The sequence below is a fragment of the Pseudophryne corroboree genome, chromosome 5 (assembly GCF_028390025.1).
Source record: "Pseudophryne corroboree isolate aPseCor3 chromosome 5, aPseCor3.hap2, whole genome shotgun sequence".
Taxonomy (NCBI): Eukaryota; Metazoa; Chordata; class Amphibia; order Anura; family Myobatrachidae; genus Pseudophryne; species Pseudophryne corroboree.
The window spans coordinates 547,963,341-547,984,369 of NC_086448.1; the positions used below are offsets into that span (position 1 = coordinate 547,963,341).

The 21,029-nt window shown below is 46.8% G+C and overlaps 1 protein-coding gene and 1 long non-coding RNA gene across 4 annotated transcripts in view; one reads left to right on the plus strand and one right to left on the minus strand.

Annotated features, from left to right (window-relative positions):
• Window positions 1-21,029, plus strand: part of RNF144B (ring finger protein 144B) — a 133,637-nt gene that overhangs the window by 64,058 nt on the left and 48,550 nt on the right. For 2 of the 3 annotated variants that reach the window (XM_063923236.1, XM_063923233.1), the window contains one exon: window positions 5,991-6,095. The exons of the other annotated variant lie outside the window; for it this stretch is intronic. In XM_063923236.1, the coding sequence (XP_063779306.1) occupies window positions 5,991-6,095 (105 nt within the window). The remainder of the gene's footprint in view (window positions 1-5,990; window positions 6,096-21,029) is intronic. 3 annotated transcript variants of the gene reach the window in all.
• The window catches only part of LOC134928024 (uncharacterized), a 115,444-nt gene continuing 96,017 nt past the window's right edge, over window positions 1,603-21,029 (minus strand). Inside the window, exons 7-8 of the long non-coding RNA XR_010177811.1 lie at window positions 20,512-20,608; window positions 1,603-1,917 (exon numbers count right to left, since the gene is read on the minus strand). This is a non-coding gene — a long non-coding RNA (uncharacterized LOC134928024). The remainder of the gene's footprint in view (window positions 1,918-20,511; window positions 20,609-21,029) is intronic.

A 21,029-nucleotide genomic window follows, 5' to 3' on the forward strand; every position in this document is an offset into this window, starting at 1 on the left:
CTAATTGGATACCACCCTTCATTTCTAAATAATAGGAATATTCATATTAATATAAATTCTGCCCTTTTAAAACAACCCCTAAAACTAAAATTTTAATATTCAAACTAAGGGGATGCCTTCTAAAGAGTGGAAAAGTGGTCTAGTGTATTTTCCTATAGCAACCAATCAGGTTCTGCCTAATATTTTAGAGAATGTACTTGATAAATTGTAGCTAGAAGTGGATTTGTTGCTATAGGCAACTTCTCCAATTGTGCACTCTTTAAGTATTGGGAAGTGTCCAAGTTCAATCCTAGTCCTCAATGAGAGGAGAAGCAGTATTAATATAAAAGAAAATGTAACATTCCCTGTGACCAGTACATGTGCAATACACGCAATTGGTAATGTTGTGGCTCTGATTACAACTTGAAACCTCTTGCAATTGTTACTCATTTTTATTTTGATGTCTCATTCAATTTTCATTTTCTTTCTAAATTTATATTCATAATGAGGTCTTTGTGCAATTAGTGCAGCTGCCAAGATTCATACAAACTGCTGCATGAAAACTTCATGGAACATACTGAATGAATATACTACAGAGAGAGCTAGTCTGTAATGATTAAGACTCATATTTTTCTAGCGTTTATGGTAATATGTTTGAGAGGCCTTGACTGAAAGACTAGACCTAAGGATTAAGTATAAGTGAGGTTCATGTATTTTTTAGTATGTATATCTATTTCACATCTTAATTGCAGTCAAAACAAATCTTTGCACTTTGGGGCCGATTCACTTGTTTTGGGTGTCTAAAAATCGCCTCTAAATGGGAGTATTTAGATGCCCAAACATATGTCACTATTCAATTGATGTCTGGGCACCCATGTATATCATGCATGTCGCGTGCAAACAGACCGGATTTAGCTGCCTAAAATGGCTAAACCCATCTAAACTCTTGCTTTGGGTGTCAACTCTGGTTTGGACGCACAAAGTGCCAAGTTTACACACATTTTTTTCTTGCACCTCCAGAGGCTGCAAGAAAAAATGTGTCCAACCCGGCTGCTGGTCACCCGAACAACAGAACAATTGAAATGCTGCCGTCGGGCGCCATGTAGTGGTGGCCGCGAAAAAAACATATGAATTGTGTCAACTTGGGAAAAAACTATATTTATAATAATAATATTTTTATTTATATAGCGCTCTTTCTCCAAATAGGACTCATGGCGCATTACAGAAATCAAAAACAATGCACAAGATTAATACAGCAATACACAAGCCACACAGACATTAAAATGAAAACCTAGAATGCATAGAGTAAGCGTAATGCAGGATTTGTGTAGGCATAATGGGCCTAAATCAGAGTTGATCGCAGCAGCAAATTTGTTAGCAGTTGGGCAAAACCATGGCCCTCATTCCGAGTTGTTCGCTCGCTAGCTGCTTTTAGCAGCATTGCACACGCTAGGCCGCCTCCCTCTGGGAGTGTATCCCAGCATAGCAGAATTGCGAACGAAAGAGTAGCAGAATTGCTACTAAATAATTATTTGCATTCATAGCGAAAATCGGCAATGAGCGAACAACTCGGAATGACCCCCCATGTACACTGCAGGGGGGGCAGATGTAACATGTGCAGAGAGAGTTAGATTTGGGTGCGGTGTGTTCAAACTGAAATCTAAATTGCAGTGTCAAAATAAAGCAGCCAGTATTTACCCTGCACAGAAACAAAATAACCCACCCAAGTCTAATGCTCTCTGCACATGTTATATCTGCCACACCTGCAGTGCACATGGTTTTGCCCAACTGTTAACAAATTTGCTGCTGCGATCAACTCTGAATTACCCCCATTGGGTAATAACTTCCATGGGTTGTGTGTTCCACCCTCACAAGGCACCAGGTGAGGCAGACATCTTGGGTACACTGCGTAGGATTACCCTGGGTGAAATAGTCTACCTGTAGAAAAGAGGACACAAAATGGAGGTGGTTGCAGTAATTTTTGTACTTGAACAGTAGATAACATAATTGGTTTATACTACTTTCAACACAACACAAACGATAATTCTACTTAGAAAGGGATTTATTTAGGTAATAAAATCTTGTAAGATTGTTTAGTTTTTTAAGTCTTGGCCCCACCGGTGGTACTATTGTGCTTCTCACTCTGACAGCCAGGAGATGGCAAGGGCTGAAGTCACATTATACTGACACTGGATCAGTTTGACTACTACCTGTCTTAAGATGGGTACATGGATCAGCAATGTGATGACGTGGCCATGTGATGTAACTATATACAGCACATCAGTTGGGAAGATGGGAGCACCCAATTCAGCCTTACTTGCACTAATATGAAGTTATATATTTGACTAGCCCGCACTAATATGAACTTTGTGTTTACAAAACATAGATACTACCTGGTTATGCCAATTGGTTGCAAACGCTTTGATTTATGCAAAACTTAAAATATTTTGATGTCATTTCAAATCAGGGTTTCCAAACTTTGAGAATTTTTCTTTCTTTAGTAATGATACTGAGATTTACTGATGAATTATTAAATGCACTATAACATATAGAGTGTTGGGAATGGGATGCCGGCAGCCGGGGTCCCGGCGGTTAGCACACTGACACAGCTAGAATGCCAGCAGTGGGGGCAAGCGCACTGAAGACCTTTGCGGGCTTGCTGCAGTCGCCACACTGCGGGCTCGCTGCGCTCGCCACAGGTTGTATTTCCTCTCTATGGGTGTCATGGACACCTACGAGTGGAAATAGGCCCTGTTAGCCGGGATTCCAGCTGGCGGCATTGTCAGTGTGTGAGGCCACGGCACTTACAGCTGCTGCGGCGGGTCCTGGGGTCCGTCCAGGCTCGGTCGGCTGTCTGCGGCGCAGGGCTGCGGGGGAGTGCGGCGCGGTCGGCGGCGGGAGTGACGGCTTCTTGGAAGGAAGGAGAGAGGACCTAGTGTCCGAAGCTTCTCTGTGTGTCTGCAGTATGGGGGCGGCCATGTTGGAGACCAAAGTGCAGCACCAATGAGCGTGAAGGGTGAGTGACAGCCAATCTTGATTCCCTGCTGCCTATAAGTAGGTTGGGATTTTTGCATTGTGTGCTAGTGCTTTGTTGTAATTTCTCTGTGCCTTAGCTCTGTGCTCCCGCAGCTTGTTCTGTGCATCTCCGGTTAATTGGTCCCGTCTGGCTCTCCGAGTCCTCTGCCGATTCTCGATGTACAACGCCTGCCAGCACTCCAGTGTGCAGTCACAGTCGCCCGCTCTCCCACCGGTGCCTTCGGTTACCGCTGGATCCCCGTGGTGGTTCGCCAGCCTCCAGTTTCCACAGTTCTTCATCCACGTGTTCAAATCATCCAGCATCCAGTTTCCACAGTTCTTCATCCACATGTTCAAATCATCCAGCATCCAGTTTCCACAGTTCTTCATCCACATCTTCAAATCATCCAGCATCCAGTTTCCACAATTCTTCATCCACGTCTTCAAATCATCCAGCATCCAGTTTCCACAGTTCTTCATCCACGCCTTCAAATCATCCAGCATCCAGTTTCCACAGTTCTTCATCCACGCCTTCAAATCATCCAGCATCCAGTTTCCACAGTACTTCATCCACGTCTTCATATCTTCCAGCATCCAGTGTTCATCGTTCTTCATCCTCATCTTCATACCCCCCAGCAACCAGTCTTCACAGTTCTTCAGCCTTGCCACCGCATCATTCTACAAACTCAACCTCACAATTCTTCAGTCTCGTCCTTATATCAACCTACGAACACTCTTCACAGTTATACAGCCTCAGCTTCCTATCACTCAGTGACTTGCTTCCCAGCAGTTTCCCATTCCTGACCTAAATAGCCCCAGCTCCCTGCAGTCTCATTCATATCTGTTGTCCTCAATAAATATATGAAAAGGAATTACCTTCGTCCTCCTTGTTTCCAGCACTCAGGGGCATCTGCTCTTTCGGTTGGACTGAGTCCAATGGATCCACAAACACCACCTGCCCTGACACAGTGGTTGGGATTCCGGCGTCGGTATCCTGACTGCCGGGATCCTGACCGCCAGGATCCCCACTGCCGGCAATGAAACTACATCACCGTATAGAGCATCTAGGTGGCCTAAGAAATTAGAAATGGACAACTAGCCTATTCAGTTTCAAACCATGTGTGTGGCTTGTGTATGTGTAATTTATTGTCAGCGTCATTGTGACATAGGTTATCATTTTCTGTTCTAAGACTTATTGTATTTTGCAATATATTTTGTTCAGAAAAATGATGTTCTTTGTGTTCTATGTACACTTACGGTGTAGTTAGTTAGTCTGGACAGCATTCATCTCCCATTCTAGCTCTGCCTGTGTGAAAGTATAGTGTTTTTATGTTTATTATGTTACAGTAAGTCTGTCATCTTCTAGTTGATATGTGTCAAATTTGTGTTTTGGCCGATATGTCATGCAGGCCACTCCTTTATAATTTACAGGTCTCAGACACTTTGTGATGTCTCTCATCTCATTCTCCACCATTTTAGAGCTCATACCCACTACAGTGCGCATGTGTTGTGGCCTGCATACGCAACATAGAGTATTTATGTGTGGTTCTGAGCCAGCCATGTCTTCTCAGTTACTGCTTATTGGGCACGTTCACACTTACAAAAAAAGTACCAAGGGCATATTGTTGGCGTGTTGACAGTGTTTTGGGCTATTCACAGGTGAGCTTATGCAGAGGTCCATCTAAGGGTGCATTAAGAGAGGAAGAGGCCCATGTGTAGTCTTTGTCTGGACCCACTCCTCACTAGCCTACAGCGCTGTAGTGAACATTACTAGACCATAGTCTACTTCCCACTTCTCATGCGCAGGTGATTTTCCTATTGTGCATGTGTAAAATGCTGGGAAAATGGTCACTGTTCTATTTTCTTGGTGATTTGTTCAGCACTGTCGCTGCCGACTTGGGACTCAGGAAAGTTAAATATAGACGAAATGGATGCAGGGTGTGCAGTGTTGGCCCTCCTGGACCACACATCCTGCATCCATCATAGCTATACCAATGGATCCATCCTATTTCAGTTGGATCTCCTGCACCAAGGCAGGGCTGATGCAGATAATTGTGATGACTGCGGAGGGCTGGTCCTTCTCCTTGGTATGTTAGTGAGGGGGGACAGAACGTCTAGCCTGATCTGTTTAGAATATTTCAAGACCTTGATATTATGCGCTATACATACTCTACATTAGCAATGGTTTCTGCAAGCAAATGATCTGCTTTGTTTATAAGCAGATACTCATTATTGTGGACACAAGTGTCCGATAAATGATGCAGTACCGTCCACATTCAGGCCTGACAAATCACTGACTTGCCAACTCTATGGCTGAGAATGCTGGAAGAATTCAGTTTTAAAAATAAAATTGTGAAGCCATAAGATACCTAAAGCCTAATTTATCGAATGACTATGGCCCTCATTCCGAGTTGTTCGCTTGCTAGCTGCTTTTAGCAGCATTGCAAACGCTAGGCGGCTGCCCTCTGGGAGTGTATCTTATCTTAGCAGAATAGCGAACGAAAGATTAGCAGAATTGATACTAAATATTTTCTTGCAGTTTCTGAGTAGCTCCAGACCTACTCCTAGATTGCGATCAGCTCGGTCCGTTTAGTTCCTGGTTTGAGGTCACAAACACGCCCTGCGTTCGTCCAGCCACTCCCGCGTTTTTCCCTGACACGCCTGCGTTTTTTAGCACACTCCCGGAAAACGCTCAGTTACCACCCAGAAACGCCCCTTTCCTGTCAATCACTCGCCGATCAGCAGTGCGACTGAAAAGCGCAGCACGAACAACAGCAAAACTGCTAAGTTTTTAGTTAAATAACTAAGCGCATGCGCGCTGCGTACCATGCGCATGCGCATTTAGCAACAAATCGCAGCATAGCGAAAATTGGCAAAGAGCGAACAACTCGGAATGACCACCAATATGACGGGCCGAGAGGATGCTCCGAGCTTAATCCTGAAAATAATATTGTATTGCTACTTGTTGTGACTGGGTGCTTTCTGTTCTTCCTTAGTGCCTCAGACAGTATGTGCAGTTGGCAGTTCGTGATGGAATTGGTTCTCCAGTCACCTGTCCAGACATGTTGTGCTCAAACCGGGGTCTCCTTCAGGAAACAGAGGTATGGACGTCTTAACTACTTCCTTTTTTGATCAATGCCTCAATTTTGACTGCATTTATTTTTTAGGTGATTTACTTGCCACTAATAAGCACCTGGCATCAATCTCCCATAGCTGTGAAATCCAGAGGCAATGGAGTTCTTGTTCCTCTTTTTTATGTTTTGCCTCTAGTAGTGTTTACTTTGCATCAGCTCAGTCAGTATGTGCTATTTCTATCCAAGTCAAAATATCCCAATCTTCCACATCTATGAACTTTTCAACTAAGCTGCACATACCAGCTACTGTTCAGCTTCATAACTCCAGTCTCCCAATGTGCTGGCTAGCTTGGTGTGGTTGGACAGTACTTCGCATACTGTTTACAGCATTGAATTTGTGTGCAGTGGGATTGTTTTGGAATCCTGGGAAATGTTGATCGTGACTATTTTGTTTTAAAATGCAGTAACGTTATAACAACTTTGCATGAAGCAAACCTGTTTACATGTTATGTATGTAGCAGTCTGTGATATCATTTTGTGTTGTTCAGTCTATTGGATTATGTCCTCATATATTCTGTACACCCCATTGCTGTTAATTATCCTTAATATTCTACCAATCAAACCTGTGCATACATCAAGTTCTTTGCGAATAAAGGCAGTATGTAATGAAGTCCGCTGGTCGTGCAGGATGGAGGCTGAACTCGGACATGTTTTGAAGAGGTAATCATGTACAAGGTTAAACCCTGCCTTGTACATGTGTGCCCCTTTAAAAAAACATCCGAGTTCAGCCGACAACCCGCACGGCCGCCAAACTTGGTCTTCATTACATCCCACCCAACATGTATCATTGTGCTGATCAGAAAATGAATGTTTGCGAAATGTATGATTTTGTCAGTTCATAACCTACGATTTTCAAACTCCGTTCATAATCCTAATGTCACGCTTTGTATTATAATGCATGGCTACTATATCACATTTTCAGTTGACTGAATTATAACAATTATGTGGTTTTCAAAATACTTTCTACTAGTGTTACCAGATAAGCCATATAAATCTTGGGAAATATTATTTCTCTAACGTCCTAGTGGATGCTGGGAACTCCGAAAAGGACCATGGGGAATAGCGGCTCCGCAGGAGTCTGGGCACAACTAAAAGAAAGCTTTTAGACTACCTGGTGTGCACTGGCTCCTCCCACTATGACCCTCCTCCAAGCCTCAGTTAGATTTTTGTGCCCGGCCGAGCTGGATGCACACTAGGGGCTCTCCTGAGCTCTTAGAAGAAAGTATATTTTAGGTTTTCTCTAACGTCCTAGTGGATGCTGGGGACTCCGTAAGGACCATGGGGAATAGCGGCTCCGCAGGAGACTGGGCACAGCTAAGAAAGAATTAGGACTACCTGGTGTGCACTGGCTCCTCCCACTATGACCCTCCTCCAGACTTCAGTTAGAATCCTGTGCCCGGCCGAGCTGGATGCACACAAGGGGCTCTCCTGAGCTCCTAGAAAGAAAGTATATGTTAGGTTTTTTTATTTTACAGTGAGATCTGCTGGCAACAGACTCACTGCAGCGAGGGACTAAGGGGAGAAGAAGCGAACCTACCTAACTGGTGGTAGCTTGGGCTTCTTAGGCTACTGGACACCATTAGCTCCAGAGGGATCGACCGCATGGAACCGGCCATTGGTGTTCGGTCCCGGAGCCGCGCCGCCGGCCCCCTTACAGAGCCAGAAGCAAGAAGAATCCGGAAAATCGGCGGCAGAAGACATCAGTCTTCACCAAGGTAGCGCACAGCACTGCAGCTGTGCGCCATTGCTCCTCATACACACTTCAAACTCCGGTCACTGAGGGTGCAGGGCGCTGGGGGGGGGCGCCCTGAGAAGCAATAAATACACCTTGGCTGGCAAATATATCATAATATATAGTCCCAGAGGCTATATATGTGATAAATACCCCTGCCAGAATCCATAAAAAAGCGGGAGAAAAGTCCGCGAAAAAGGGGCAGAGCTATCTCCCTCTGCACACTGGCGCCATTTTTCCCTCACAGTTACGCTGGAAGGAAGCTCCCTGACTCTCCCCTGCAGTCTACACTACAGAAAAGGGTAAAAAAGAGAGGGGGGGCACTAAATTTAGGCGCAAAATACATATATAGCAGCTATAGGGGATATCATTTAGTTAATCCCTGTATTATATAGCGCTCTGGTGTGTGCTGGCATACTCTCTCTCTGTCTCCCCAAAGGGCTTTGTGGGGTCCTGTCTTCTGTCAGAGCATTCCCTGTGTGTGTGCGGTGTGTCGGTACGGCTGTGTCGACATGTTGATGAGGAGACTTATGTGGAGGAGGAGCAGGTGCCTATAAATGTGTTGTCACCCCCTGCGGGGCAGACACCGGAGTGTATGGACTTGTGGAAGGAATTACGCGAAAGTGTCGACTCCTTACATAAAAAATTTGACGACATGCCAAATGTGGGGCAGCCGGCTTCTCAGCCCGTGCCTGCCCAGACGTCTCAAAAGTCATCAGGGGCTCTAAAACGCCCGCTACCTCAGGTGACAGACACAGATGTCGACACGGATACTGATACCAGTGTCGTCGACGAAGAGACTAATGTAATGTCCAATAGGGCCACTCGTTATATGATTGAGGCAATGAAAAATGTTTTACAAAAAGCTATATATACACACACTGGTATTATACTGAGACCAGCTATTGCCTCAGCATGGATGTGCAGTGCGGCAGCTGCATGGTCAGACTCCCTGTCAGAGAACATTGACACCCTAGACAAGGACACTATATTGCTAAACGTAGAGCATATTAAAGACGCTGTCTTTTACATAAGAGATGCACAGAGGGATATTTGCCGGCTGGCATCAAAAATAAGTGCACTGTCCATTTGTGCCAGGAGAGGGTTATGGACCCGGCAGTGGACAGGGGATGCAGATTCCAAAAGGCACTTGGAAGTTTTGCCTTATAAGGGTGAGGAGTTGTTCGGGGATGGTCTTTCGGACTTAGTTTCCACAGCAACAGCTGGGAAGTCGGCATTTTTGCCACATGTCCCCTCACAACCAAAGAGAGCACCGTATTATCAGGTGCAGTCCTTTCGCCCCCAAAAGAGCAGACGGGGTAGAGGCGCGTCCTTTCTGCCCAGAGGCAGAGGTAAGGGAAAAAAGCTGCAGCATACAGCCACTTCCCAGGAACAAAAGTCCTCCCCCGCTTCTTCTGCTAAGTCCGCCGCATGACGCTGGGGCTCAGCAGGCGGAGCCAGGTACGGTGGGGGGCCGTCTCAAAAACTTCAGCAATCAGTGGGCTCGCTCACAGGTAGATCCCTGGATCCTTCAAGTGGTATCTCAGGGGTACAGGCTGGAATACGAGACATCCCCCCCCCCCCCGCCGTTTCCTCAAATCTGCCTTACCAACGACTCCTTCAGAAAGGGAGGCTGTGTTAGAGGCAATTCACAAGCTGTATTCCCAGCAGGTGATAGTCAAGGTGCCCCTACTTCAACAAGGACGGGGTTACTATTCCACAATGTTTGTGGTACCGAAACCGGACGGTTCGGTGAGACCCATTTTAAATTTGAAATCCTTGAACACATATTTGAAAAAATTCAAGTTCAAGATGGAATCGCTCAGGGCGGTTATTGCAAGCCTGGAAGAGGGAGATTACATGGTATCTCTGGACATCAAGGATGCTTACCTGTATGTCCCCATTTACCATCCTCACCAGGAGTACCTCAGATTTGTGGTACAGGATTGTCATTACCAATTCCAGACGTTGCCGTTCGGCCTGTCCACGGCACCGAGGGTATTTACCAAGGTAATGGCCGAAATGATGATACTCCTTCGGAAAAAGGGAGTTTTAATTGTCCCATACTTGGACGATCTCCTGATAAGGGCGAGGTCCAGAGAGCAGTTGTTGGTCGGCGTAGCATTATCTCAGGAGATGCTACACCAGCACGGTTGGATTCTGAATATTCCAAAGTCTCAGCTGGTTCCGGCGACACGTATACTGTTCCTAGGGATGATTCTGGACACGGTCCAGAAAAAAGTGTTTCTCCCAGAGGAGAAAGCCGAGGAGCTGTCGTCTCTAGTGAGAGGCCTCCTGAAACCGAAACAGGTGTCGGTGCATCATTGCACGCGAGTCCTGGGAAAGATGGTAGCTTCCTACGAAGCGATTCCATTCGGCAGGTTCCATGCCAGAACTTTTCAGTGGGACCTGTTGGACCAAGGGTCCGGATCGCATCTTCAAATGCATCGGTTGATAACCCTGTCTCCAAGGACCAGGGTGTCTCTGCTGTGGTGGCTGCAGAGTGCTCATCTCAGAGAGGGCCGCAGATTCGGCATACAGGACTGGGTCCTGGTGACCACGGATGCCAGCCTTCGGGGCTGGGGGAGAGTCACTCAGGGAAGAAACTTCCAAGGACTTTGGTCGAGTCAGGAGACTTCCCTACACATAAATGTTCTGGAACTGAGGGCCATTTACAATGCCCTAAGTCAAGCAAAGCCCCTGCTTCAAAACCGGCCGGTTCTGATCCAGTCAGACAACATCACGGCGGTCGCCCATGTAAATCGACAGGGCGGCACAAGAAGCAGGGCGGCGATGGCAGAAGCCACAAGGATTCTCCGTTGGGCGGAAAATCACGTGTTAGCACTGTCAGCAGTGTTCATTCCGGGAGTGGACAACTGGGAAGCAGACTTCCTCAGCAGGCACGACCTCCACCCGGGAGAGTGGGGACTTCATCCAGAAGTCTTCACACTGATTGTAAACCGTTGGGAAAGGCCACAGGTGGACATGATGGCGTCCCGCTTAAACAAAAAGCTGGAAAAATATTGCGCCAGGTCAAGAGACCCTCAGGCGATAGCTGTGGACGCTCTAGTGACACCGTGGGTGTACCGGTCGGTTTATGTGTTCCATCCTCTTCCTCTCATACCCAAGGTACTGAGGATAATAAGGAGAAGAGGCGTAAGAACTATACTCATTGTTCCGGATTGGCCAAGAAGAGCTTGGTACCCGGAACTTCAAGAAATGATCTCAGAGGACCCATGGCCTCTGCCGCTCAGACAGGACCTGCTGCTGCAGGGGCCCTGTCTGTTCCAAGATTTACCGCGGCTGCGTTTGACGGCATGGCGGTTGAACGCCGGATCCTAAAAGAAAAGGGTATTCCGGAGGAAGTCATTCCTACGCTTATTAAAGCTAGGAAAGATGTAACCGTACAACATTATCACCGCATATGGCGAAAATATGTTGCGTGGTGTGAGGCCAGGAAGGCCCCAACGGAGGAATTCCAGTTAGGTCGATTTCTGCACTTCCTACAGTCAGGGGTGACTATGGGCCTAAAATTGGGTTCCATTAAGGTCCAGATTTCGGCTCTGTCGATTTTCTTCCAAAAAGAACTGGCTTCACTGCCTGAAGTTCAGACATTTGTCAAGGGAGTGCTGCATATTCAGCCTCCTTTTGTGCCCCCAGTGGCACCGTGAGACCTCAACATGGTGTTGGGTTTCCTAAAGTCACATTGGTTTGAGCCACTCAAAACCGTGGATTTAAAATATCTCACATGGAAAGTGGTCATGCTTTTGGCCTTGGCTTCGGCAAGGCGGGTGTCAGAATTGGCGGCTTTGTCATGTAAAAGCCACTATTTGATTTTCCATATGGATAGGGCAGAATTGAGGACTCGTCCCCAATTTCTTCCTAAGGTGGTATCAGCTTTTCACTTGAACCAACCTATCGTGGTGCCTGCGGCTACTAGGGACTTGGAGGACTCCAAGTTACTGGACGTAGTCAGGGCCTTGAAAATTTATGTTTCCAGGACGGCTGGAGTCAGGAAGACTGACTCGCTATTTATCCTGTATGCACCAAACAAGATGGGTGCTCCTGCTTCAAAGCAGACTATTGCTCGCTGGATTTGTAGCACAATTCAGCTTGCGCATTCTGTGGCTGGCCTGCCACAGCCTAAATCTGTAAAAGCCCATTCCACGAGGAAAGTGGGCTCTTCTTGGGCGGCTGCCCGAGAGGTCTCGGCTTTACAACTTTGCCGAGCTGCTACTTGGTCAGGGGCAAACACGTTTGCAAAATTCTACAAATTTAATACCCTGGCTGAGGAGGACCTTGAGTTCTCTCATTCGGTGCTGCAGAGTCATCCGCACTCTCCCGCCCGTTTGGGAGCTTTGGTATAATCCCCATGGTCCTTACGGAGTCCCCAGCATCCACTAGGACGTTAGAGAAAATAAGATTTTACTCACCGGTAAATCTATTTCTCGTAGTCCGTAGTGGATGCTGGGCGCCCGTCCCAAGTGCGGACTGTCTGCAATACTTGTATATAGTTATTGTTAACTAAAAGGGTTATTGTTGAGCCATCTGTTGAGAGGCTCTGTTATGTTCATACTGTTAACTGGGTATAATATCACGAGTTATACGGTGTGATTGGTGTGGCTGGTATGAGTCTTACCCGGGATTCAAAATCCTTTCCTTATTGTGTCAGCTCTTCCGGGCACAGTATCCTTACTGAAGTCTGGAGGAGGGTCATAGTGGGAGGAGCCAGTGCACACCGGGTAGTCCTAATTCTTTCTTAGCTGTGCCCAGTCTCCTGCGGAGCCGCTATTCCCCATGGTCCTTACGGAGTCCCCAGCATCCACTACGGACTACGAGAAATAGATTTACCGGTGAGTAAAATCTTATTTTTTATTTTACAGTGAGACCTGCTGGCAACAGGCTCACTGCAACGAGGGACTAAGGGGAGAAGAAGCGAACCTACCTGCTTGCAGCTAGCTTGGGCTTCTTAGGCTACTGGACACCATTAGCTCCAGAGGGACCGACCGCATGGAACTGGCCTTGGTGTTCGGTCCCGGAGCCGCGCCGCCGTCCCCCTTACAGAGCCAGAAGCAAGAAGAAGTCCGGAAAATCGGCGGCATGAAGACTTCTGTCTTCTCCAAGGTAGCGCACAGCACTGCAGCTGTGCGCCATTGCTTCTCATACACACTTCACACTCCGGTCACTGAGGGTGCAGGGCGCTGGGGGGAGGCGCCCTGAGCAGCAATAAAAACACCTTGGCTGGCAAAACAATCACAATATATAGCCTCAGAGGCTATATATGTGATAATTACCCCTGCCAGAATCCTTAAAAAAGCGGGAGAATAGTCCGCGAAAAAGGGGCGGAGCTATCCCCCTCAGCACACTGGCGCCATTTTTCCCTCACAGTTCCGCTGGAAGGAAGCTCCCTGGCTCTCCCCTGCAGTCTACACTACAGAAAAAGGGTAAAAAAGAGAGGGGGGGGGGCACTAAATTTAGGCGCAGTAAATATTATAGCAGCTATAGGGGACATAATTCAGTTAGTCCCTGCAGTATATAGCGCTCTGGTGTGTGCTGGCATACTCTCTCTCTGTCTCCCCAAAGGGCTTCTGTGGGGTCCTGTCCTCTGTTTAGAGCATTCCCGGTGTGTGTGCGGTGTGTCGGTACGGCTGTGTCGACATGTTTGAGGAGGAAAATTATGTGGAGGCGGAGCAGATGCCTGTAGAAGTGATGTCACCCCCTGCGGGGCAGACACCTGAGTGGATGGTTTTATGGAAGGAATTACGTGCAAGTGTCGACTCCATACACAAAAAATTTGACGACATGCCAAATGCGGGACAGCCGGCTTCTCAGCTTGTGCCTGCCCAGGTGTCTCAAAGGCCATCAGGGGCTCTAAAACGCCCGCTACCTCAGATGGCAGACCCAGATGTCGACACGGATACTGATACCAGTGTCGACGACGATGAGTCTAATTTAATGTCCACTAAGGCCATTCGCTGCATGATTGAGGCAATGAAAGAGGTGTTACACATTTCAGATTTAAACCCAGGTACCACAAAAAAGGGTATTATGTTTGGGGAGAAAAAACTACCCGTAGTTTTTCCCCCATCTGAAGAATTAAATGAAGTGTGTGAAGAAGCGTGGGCTTTCCCTGATAAAAGATTGATAATCTCAAAAAAATTGCTAATGGCGTTCCCTTTCCCGCCAGAGGATAGGGCACGTTGGGAAACACCTCCTAGGGTGGATAAAGCGCTCACACGTTTGTCTAAAAAGGTGGCACTTCCGTCTCCGGATACGGCCGCCCTGAAGGAGCCTGCGGATAGAAAACAGGAGGCGATCCTGAAGTCTATATATACACACACAGGCATTATACTTAGACCAGCTATTGCGTCAGCATGGATGTGCAGTGCTGCCGCTGCGTGGTCAGATTCCCTGTCAGAAAATATTGACACCCTAGACAGGGATACTATTCTGCTAACCATAGAGCATATAAAAGACTCAGTCTTATACATGAGAGATGCACAGAGGGAGATCTGCCGGCTGGCATCTAAAATAAGTGCATTGTCCATTTCTGCTAGGAGAGGCTTATGGACCCGGCAGTGGACAGGGGATGCAGATTCCAAAAGGCACATGGAAGTTTTGCCTTATAAGGGTGAGGAGTTATTCGGGGATGGTCTCTCGGACCTCGTTTCCACAGCAACAGCTGGGAAGTCAGCATTTTTACCCCATGTTCCCTCACAGCCTAAAAAAGCGCCGTTTTGTCAGGTACAGTCCTTTCGGACCCAGAAAAACAGGCGAGGAAAAGGCGGGTCTTTTCTGTCCAGAGGCAGAGAGAGGTAGGGGAAAAAGGCTGCAACAAACAGCTAGTTCCCAGGAGCAAAAGTCCTCCCCCGCTTCTTCCAAGTCCGCCGCATGACGGTGGGGCTCCACAGGCGGAGCCAGGTACGGTGGGGGGCCGCCTCCAAAATTTCAGCGATCAGTGGGCTCGCTCACAGGTGGATCCCTGGATCTTTCAAGTAGTATCTCAGGGGTACAAGCTGGAATTCGAGGTGTCTCCCTCCCGCCGTTTCCTCAAATCAGCCTTGCCAGCAACTCCCTCGGACAGGGAGGCTGTGCTAGAGGCAATTCACAAGCTGTATTCCCAGCGCGTGATAGTCAAGGTGCCCCTACTTCAACAAGGACGGGGTTACTATTCCACACTGTTTGTGGTACCGAAACCGGACGGTTCGGTGAGACCCATTTTAAATTTGAAATCCTTGAACACATACATAAAAAAATTCAAGTTCAAGATGGAATCGCTCAGGGCGGTTATTGCAAGTCTAGACGAGGGGGATTACATGGTATCCCTGGACATCAAGGATGCTTACCTGCATGTCCCCATTTACCATCCTCACCAGGAGTACCTCAGATTTGCGGTACAGAATTGCCATTACCAATTCCAGACGCTGCCGTTTGGTCTGTCCACGGCACCGAGGGTGTTTACCAAGGTAATGGCGGAAATGATGATACTCCGTCGAAAAAAGGGAGTTTTAATTATCCCATACTTGGACGATCTCCTAATAAAGGCGAGATCCAAGGAGCAGTTGTTGGTAGGAGTAGCACTATCTCAGGAGGTGCTACACCAGCACGGTTGGATTCTAAATATTCCAAAGTCACAGCTGGTTCCGACGACACGTCTACTGTTCCTGGGAATGATTCTGGACACAGTCCAGAAAAAAGTGTTTCTCCCAGAGGAAAAAGCCATGGAGCTGTCGTCTCTAGTCAGAAACCTCCTGAAACCAAAACAGGTGTCGGTGCATCACTGCACGCGAGTCCTGGGAAAGATGGTGGCTTCTTACGAAGCAATTCCTTTCGGCAGGTTCCATGCCAGAATCTTTCAGTGGGACCTGTTGGACCAATGGTCCGGATCGCATCTTCAGATGCATCGGCTAATAACCCTGTCTCCAAGAACCAGGGTGTCTCTACTGTGGTGGCTGCAGAGTGCTCATCTTCTAGAGGGCCGCAGATTCGGCATACAGGACTGGGTCCTGGTGACCACGGATGCCAGCCTTCGAGGCTGGGGGGCAGTCACACAGGGAAGAAACTTCCAAGGACTATGGTCGAGTCAGGAGACTTCCCTACACATAAATATTCTAGAACTGAGGGCCATTTACAATCCCCTAAGTCAGGCAAAATCCCTGCTTCAAAACCAGCCGGTACTGATCCAATCAGACAACATCACGGCAGTCGCCCATGTAAACCGACAGGGCGGCACAAGAAGCAGGACAGCGATGGCAGAAGCCACATGGATTCTCCGATGGGCGGAAAATCACGTGTTAGCACTGTCAGCAGTGTTCATTCCGGGAGTGGACAACTGGGAAGCAGACTTCCTCAGCAGACACGATCTCCACCCGGGAGAGTGGGGACTTCATCCAGAAGTCTTCACACTGATTGTAAATCGTTGGGAACGGCCACAGGTGGACATGATGGCGTCCCGCCTAAACAAAAAACTAGAGAGGTATTGCGCCAGGTCAAGGGACCCTCAGGCGATAGCGGTGGACGCTCTAGTGGCACCGTGGGTGTACCAGTCGGTTTATGTGTTCCCTCCTCTGCCTCTCATACCAAAGGTACTGAGAATAATAAGAAAACGAGGAGCAAGGACAATACTCGTGGTTCCGGATTGGCCAAGAAGAGCGTGGTACCCGGAACTTCAAGAGATGATCTCAGAGGACCCATGGCCTCTGCCGCTCAGACAGGACCTGCTGCAGCAGGGGCCCTGTCTGTTCCAAGACTTACCGCGGCTGCGTTTGACGGCATGGCGGTTGAACACCGGATCCTAAAGGAGAAAGGCATTCCGGAGGATGTCATTCCTACGCTGATTAAAGCCAGGAAAGATGTAACTGTAAAACATTATCACCGCATATGGCGGAAATACGTTGCTTGGTGTGAGGCCAATAAGGCCCCAACAGAGGAATTTCAGCTGGGTCGATTTCTGCACTTCCTACAGGCAGGAGTGTCTATGGGCCTAAAATTAGGCTCCATTAAGGTGCAGATATCGGCTCTGTCGATTTTCTTCCAAAAAGAACTAGCTTCACTACCTGAAGTTCAGACATTTGTAAAAGGAGTGCTGCATATTCAGCCCCCTTTTGTGCCTCCAGTGGCACCCTGGGATCTCAACGTGGTGTTGAATTTCCTAAAATCACATTGGTTTGAACCGCTGAAGACCGTGGATCTTAAATATCTCACGTGGAAAGTGGTCATGTTATTGGCCTTGGCTTCGGCCAGGCGTGTTTCAGAATTGGCGGCTTTGTCATGCAAAAGCCCTTATCTGATTTTCCATATGGATAGGGCAGAATTGAGGTCCCCAGTTTCTCCCTAAGGTGGTATCAGCTTTTCACTTGAACCAACCTATTGTAGTGCCTGCGGCTACTAGTGACGTGGAGGATTCCAAGTTGCTGGACGTAGTCAGGGCCTTGAAAATTTATGTTTTCAGGACGGCTGGAGTCAGGAAAACTGACTCGCTATTTATCCTGTATGCACCCAACAAACTGGGTGCTCCTGCTTCTAAGCAGACTATTGCTCGCTGGATTTGTAGTACAGTTCAGCTGGCGCATTCTGCGGTTGGACTGCCGCGTCCTAAATCAGTTAAAGCCCATTCTACTAGGAAGGTGGGCTCATCTTGGGCGGCTGCCCGAGGGGTCTCGGCTTTACAACTTTGCCGAGCTGCTACTTGGTCAGGGGCAAACACGTTTGCAAAATTCTACAAATTTGATACCCTGGCTGAGGAGGACCTTGAGTTCTCTCATTCGGTGCTGCAGAGTCATCCGCACTCTCCCGCCCGTTTGGGAGCTTTGGTATAATCCCCATGGTCCTTTCGGAGTTCCCAGCATCCACTAGGACGTTAGAGAAAATAAGATTTTACTCACCGGTAAATCTATTTCTCGTAGTCCGTAGTGGATGCTGGGCGCCCGTCCCTAGTGCGGATTGTCTGCAATAATTGTACACAGTTATTGTTTAATAACGGGTTATTGTTATGAGCCATCTGTTGAGAGGCTCAGTTTGTTTCATACTGTTAACTGGATATGGTATCACGTGTTGTACGGTGTGATTGGTGTGGCTGGTATGAGTCTTACCCGGGATTCAAAATCCTTTCCTTATTGTGTCAGCTCTTCCGGGCACAGTATCCTAACTGAGGCTTGGAGGAGGGTCATAGTGGGAGGAGCCAGTGCACACCGGGTAGTCTTAAAGCTTTCTTTTAGTTGTGCCCAGACTCCTGCGGAGCCGCTATTCCCCATGGTCCTTACGGAGTTCCCAGCATCCACTACGGACTACGAGAAATAGATTTATCGGTGAGTAAAATCTTATTTTACATATGCTACATGGCAGCAGAATAGATTATGCATGATGCGCGTCTGATTTCAAAGCTCTTGACATTCAGCAACACACACACACACACACACACACACACACACACACACACACACACACACACACACATTTTGCACCCCTGTCTTGCCCCAAATTTGTGGATTTCTGTATGCAGCCCATAGGGTTGCAAACGAAAATCTATTAATCCAGCAGCCGCATTTACTCGCAGGGGCTAAAACATCACAGCTAATTGAATTGACACTTAAATATCACATTCAGTGTAGCAACACTATATTCTTTTACCAGCCAAAATTGTTAATAGGATATAATAGGTAACATGTGAATATAGCTAACTGGTGCTAAGGTTTGAAATCATTCAAGAGACATCAGTTGTGAACAAAAGGCTGTGGGAGGGCGTCTAAGTTAAGCGTTAACTATCACTTCACTTTTTATAAATTTGAAATGGAAAGTTTTTGACTAAGTTGAATAGGAGTAGTGTTCTATAGGTTAGGAGCAATCTAGAATTGTGGAATTGCATGCATTAGATGGTGCAGAGTGGAGGTGGCTTTGAGAGGATTGAAGAGCCAACTTATTGATGTACAGATGTGTCCTCATACACCTAACCTGAATACACCATGTGGTGCAAGACCATTGGCGCGAGTGAGCCACCAGGTCACGTGAGCCTCAGCTAGCGTTGGGTGTCTTTTTTGCATCTTCTTTTTACCTGAAAATGTGTCTTAGTTGCAATGTGATGTGACTAAGATGCACCAGGAGAATGCACTGATTCATTTGATATGCAACACTTGTATTTCTGTGTTGTGCTCAGTCGGCTTCTTTATACAAAGTGCTACAAATCAGCATCCCTGGCTTTTTCCCCCACCAAGGGCCTAATTCCGACCTTATCGCAGCAGCAAATTTGTTAGCAAATGGGCAAAACCATGGGGGTCATTCCGAGTTGTTCGCTCGTTGCCGATTTTCGCAACGGAGCGATTAAGGCGAAAATGCGCATGGTACGCAGTGCGCATGTGCTAAGTATTTTAGCTCAAACAAAGAATTTTCATTGTTGAAGTGATCGTAGTGTGATTGACAGGAAGTGGGTGTTTCTGGACGGAAACTGACCGTTTTCTGGGAGTGTGCGGAAAAAAAGCTGGCGTGCCAGGATAAAACGCGGGAGTGTCTGGAGAAACGGGGGAGTGGCTGGCCGAACGCAGGGCGTGTTTGTGATGTCAAACCAGGAACGAAACGGGCTGAGCTGATCGCGGTGTAGGAGTAAGTCTCGAGCTACTCAGAAACTGCTAAGAATTTTCTATTCGCAATTCTGCTAATCTTTCGTTCGCAATTCTGCTAAGCTAAGATACACTCCCAGAGGTCGGCGGCCTAGCGTGTGCAATGCTGCTAAAATCTGCTAGCGAGCGAACAACTCGGAATGACCCCCCATGTGCACTTCAGGTGGGGCAGATATAACGTGCAGAGAGAGAATAGGCCCTACACACTGGGCGATATTACAGAAAGATATGAACGATCTCGTTCATTAAGGGCCCTTTAGATTTGGGTGGGGTGTGTTCAAACTGAAATCTAAATTGCAGTGTAAAAATAAAGCAGTCAGTATTTACCCTGCACAGAAACATTATAACCCACCCAAATCTAACCCTCTCTGCACATGTTATATCTGCCCCCCATGCAGTGCAAATGGTTTTGCCCAATTCTAACAAATTTGCTGCTGCAATCAGGTCTGAATTAGGTCCCAAGTTCTGTGGTGCTTCATGTACATACTCAGTCGCAGACAGATATACCAGTGTCGCATATCAGATTAATTAGTGGAATCTACTTGTGCATCTAAATTGCATCACATTGCGACTAATATGCATTTTGCAAGTGAAAAAATGCGCTCAGCACAAGCAGAGTCACATTGTACGTGGTGCGCCGAGAGGAGCTGTTTGGAGCGATTGCAGGAATAGTGCATGAGGACATATCTGTAAAGAGAAATAAGAGATGTAATTATATGCCGATCCGTGTAGAACTGTTGAGGTGGGAATGAAAACTCTTTAGATTACAGAATTTTGTATGCTAGGAGCAGTGTATTCCTAAAGTCCTATAACATTTTCCACATTAACCCCAGAACTAAAACCTGTATTCCAAAATTGTAATACTTAAAATGATATTATACCTTGGCATCTAGGTAGATATTTTGAATTAATGAACTGTAAGATGTGACATTGAAGTACATTTTGCAGTATGAAACCTTTATTCTTCGAGCATACCCTTCCAAATAGTGAAATGAGCATTAGTCAGTCAGTCAAACAGGTTTTGGCACAGAGTCTCTACCTTTAATCGTCAGATGATCTTTCATCCTAGCAGGAACACGTGCAGGTGTATTTGTTTCAAGATAAATAACCTTATTGTTCTCACTTGAACTATAAAACTAATAAGACAAAAGCGAAAGGACAATATTGTTTTCCCAGGAACAGGCATTTTTATTTGCTTTCACAAATGAAAATTAGAAATTAGTGTAATCTGATACATGTACACATTGAGAGCAATATTTGCCATAAAAGTGGATCAGATTATTAAGTAGCTCTTTGTGCAAAAATTAATTAGGCAACTGGCTGACACACTTTTATATTAGTATATATAAACTTTGGAAGTACCAAAGGAGGAGATGACCCAGCACCAGACTAAAACTAGTGTATATGGATATAGTAGTAGCCAACAACAAATTGTAATTATATGAAGAAAACCCTGACAAGTTTTTAACTTTCAAACAAATAATTTGTGTTGGTGACCTCCACAGGTTAAATTAAGAATTAGTGTAAAACCAAGGGTTCCTTCAAGTATGCCGGACT